The sequence below is a fragment of the Nannobrachium achirus genome (assembly GCF_963921795.1).
Source record: "Nannobrachium achirus genome assembly, chromosome: 7".
NCBI lineage: Eukaryota > Metazoa > Chordata > Actinopteri > Myctophiformes > Myctophidae > Nannobrachium > Nannobrachium achirus.
Window position 1 is genome coordinate 66,408,214 of NC_137816.1, and position 3,347 is coordinate 66,411,560.

The window sequence follows — 3,347 nt, forward strand, 5'->3', positions numbered from 1 at the left end:
CTACAGAGCAATAGACCCAGAGAAAATAACAAGGAAGCGTTTTGTTACTCCATTGATGCTAACGTCCAGTGGGTTTTTGAGAGCACTTTTACGGGAGATGTGTTAATGGTACACACCCGCGCGACCCCTCATCAGTTTACAGACATCAAAACAAGCTACAAAAGAACGAGCCAAAGAACGTACAATTGGCATCGCGCCGCCGTGAAAAATGGGGCGAACGGGAACGTCCAAAGCGGTAAAAGAGTTAACAGTAAATGTATCTTTCGCTTCAACACAGGAGTCCAACGACGTCAACCCACCTCAGCAAGAACAGGACACAACGACGCAGGACAAGGAACCCAAAGGAGAAGAGGAGACGAAAGCAGAGGGGAAAGAGCTGCTTCAACAGGAAGAGGAAACGCCAGCCCAGCAGGAAGTACATATACAGGAACCAGAGCAGAATGAACTACAAGACCCAGAAGCACCCGTAGTAGAACAGAGACATGACGTGCCAGTGCACCAAGAAGCCTAGGGCGTCTTCAGAGTTCCTACCGGGGAGGGGGGGGGGGGCACTGAATCTGAATTCATTACGTTGACCACTTGAACTCTAGCATCCCTATTCTGAGGGGAACATTAGCCGAAAATCGCAGCTCTACAAGCTCACGATGCCTCGCAAAGGCGAGGCGTTGTGAACTTGTAGTAAAAAGAACAGACAAACAAGGTTTTCAGACCAAGTGTTGAGGGTCTGTGGTTCCCAAACTGTTTCAACTCGAGGACCCCTAAATTGATATATGTTCAGCCACGGACCCCCATTTGAAAATGTTTTGTGCCAGGGACACCCAGAAGAGATGATTTATGTTATTATTAAGTTATTCAAAACAATGTCCAAACATTTTCAATATTTTTCAAAGATCTTCAAAAAATAGCAGCTGTACAAGCCTGTAGATCTGCTGTTTTTCGAATAGCCACCGTATAAATGGATAAAGTGCTCAAAATGATTGTGAATTTGTTATGTGCTATGTTAACTACTTTTGCTGGGGACCCCCTGAAACCTCCCACAAGGACCCCTGGACTTTGAGAACCAATGCACTAAGGTGGATGGTAGGTACATTCAAACGATACCAGGACGTCTAATCTATTTATGTTTTAGCTTGGTTTAACTGTTATTTGCACTTTGTTGAGAAAAAGGGTTAGGGAAGTCTCAAAATTCTTCTTCCTCACCACTAGATGGCACCTTAAGCCTGTATGTTTATCTGTTAAGTCTCTTATAAAAACTGAATGCTTCCCATTGACTTTGGAATCTACAGGGATTTATCTCTCTCTCACTCACACACACACACGCACGCACGCACGCACGCATGCACGCACGCACGCACGCACGCACACACACACACACACACACACACACACACACACGGTCATGGTCAATTTTAAATAAGATATCTTTGACCAAGTGATTCTTAATCCTTTTATATAAAAAAATCACACCCGTGTGAAGTGAGATTATAGCAGCACGCTTCGTACGGTAAGATGGCGATGATGTATGATGACCCTTGATGATGTCACTTGATGATATTGTCAAAGGGGCATACCTACGGATAGGGCCGAAAATCTGACTCCAGTGCACTTGCATGGTGTTCCGTTCTTTCTTTCGTGTATCATCATCCTTGATAGGATGATGATACAGACTGTCTTTACAGACAGTCTATTCTATTCCAACCATTGATGAGTGTGCTGGGGTTGGTGGGTTCACCAGATACCATTAAATGATCCCTCTGGAACTCTCCACCAACTGAACCTCTGTGTTGCTGTGTGTTTAGTCCTCTGAACATGACATGACATCCATCCATCTTCAACCGCTTATCCGGAATCGGGTCGCGGGGGTAACGGTTCCAACTGAGACCTCCAGATTTCCTTATCCTGAGCAACTTCCTCCACTCCCTCAGGGAGTATACCGAGGCGTTCCCAAGCCAATTTGGAGATATAATCCCTCCATCTGGTCTTTGGCCTGCCACGGGGTCTCCTCCCAGTGGGACGCGCATCGAGGACATATTTTATGTTTATCCAAACCATACTGTAGGGGAGACTGGGGGAGAAAGTAACGGGCAAATGTAACGCACTGAATAACTAATCAGAAACAAGCTAGAGCAGTGGTTCTCAAACTTTTTCATGTCGAGGACCCGCCAATTAATTGACACTTCTCAGCCGGCGGACCCCCATTTGAAAAGATATGCCAGGGACCCCCATGTACATCTATAACGATATGCCAGGGACCCCCATGTACAGCTCTAGCAGTGATTTTCAACCATTTTAATTTCAGAGACCCCCAGTTTGACACGCAGTAGGCTATACGGACCCAATTGAATGGAATCTTTATCTCTGAGATTCTGAGACCCCAATTTATATTGTGAAATCAATGTTCATCTGTACACTCTCTGCAGTTACAGCCCCATACGGATCCATTTGGTTCCTAGTCCTAACTATCATGTAGCTGGGGACCCCCTGGTTCCTAGTCCTAACTATCATGTAGCTGGGGACCCCCTGGTTCCTAGTCCTAACTATCATGTAGCTGGGGACCCCCTGGAACTCCCTCAAGGAAAATGTAAAAATAGTTAGTTTTGTCCTCAGTCTCCCTATACCTACCAGACCAAGCTTCCATGAAAACTATTTGCTTAAACCAACTCAGTGGCCTTGTGGTTAGAGTGTCCGCCCTGAGACTGGGAGGTCAGGGTTCAATTCCCTGGCCGGGTCATACCAAAGACTATAAAAATGTGATCCAATGCCTCCCTGCTTGGCACTCAGCATCAAGGGTTGGATTGGGGGGTTGATCACCACTAAGGTCCAGGGACTACAGATGAAAATTAGCCTGTGGCTAACTCTGGCTCATTTACATTGAAGTGAAAACTGACATGTCCATTAATGAGTAGGCCTACTGTCCCTGTCAAATAAACAAACTTTCAACTTTAAAGGAGCTGTAAGTGATGTGTTTTTTTGGTTGAAACGAAACGTTTTTAATTAAAAGTTAAATCTCTATATTCTGTTAGTCGTGATTGTTCAGTAACAGGTCTCCCTGTCTCTCCAGCTCTTTAGAAAACTAGAAAATACATTGTCAGGCAGGTTATTATAGTTAGTTACACAATGCATCCAAACGCCACTGCATGGCCAGCTTGTGTTGCGGTTCCATTTTGTCTGCACATTTCTTTATGTCATCATCACTTCCAACTGCACTTGTTGCTATTAGAGCTATTTAACACTTATTCTAACAAGAAGAAATGTCACTTACAGCACCTTTAATGTAAAAAAGATATCATTACTAATGCTGTAAATAATCTGTATGTTTTGTCATGGCAATAAAGCTCCTTTGAATT

General features: G+C 44.4%; 1 protein-coding gene across 1 annotated transcript in view; it reads left to right on the top strand.

Annotated features, from left to right (window-relative positions):
* Window positions 1-2,729, top strand: part of cgref1 (cell growth regulator with EF-hand domain 1) — a 19,131-nt gene extending 16,402 nt beyond the window's left edge. The window contains exon 7 of the mRNA XM_080729725.1: window positions 278-2,729. Coding sequence (XP_080585851.1) covers window positions 278-511 — 234 coding nt within the window. The 3' untranslated portion in view covers window positions 512-2,729. The remainder of the gene's footprint in view (window positions 1-277) is intronic.
* Window positions 2,730-3,347: the final 618 nt, after the last annotated feature.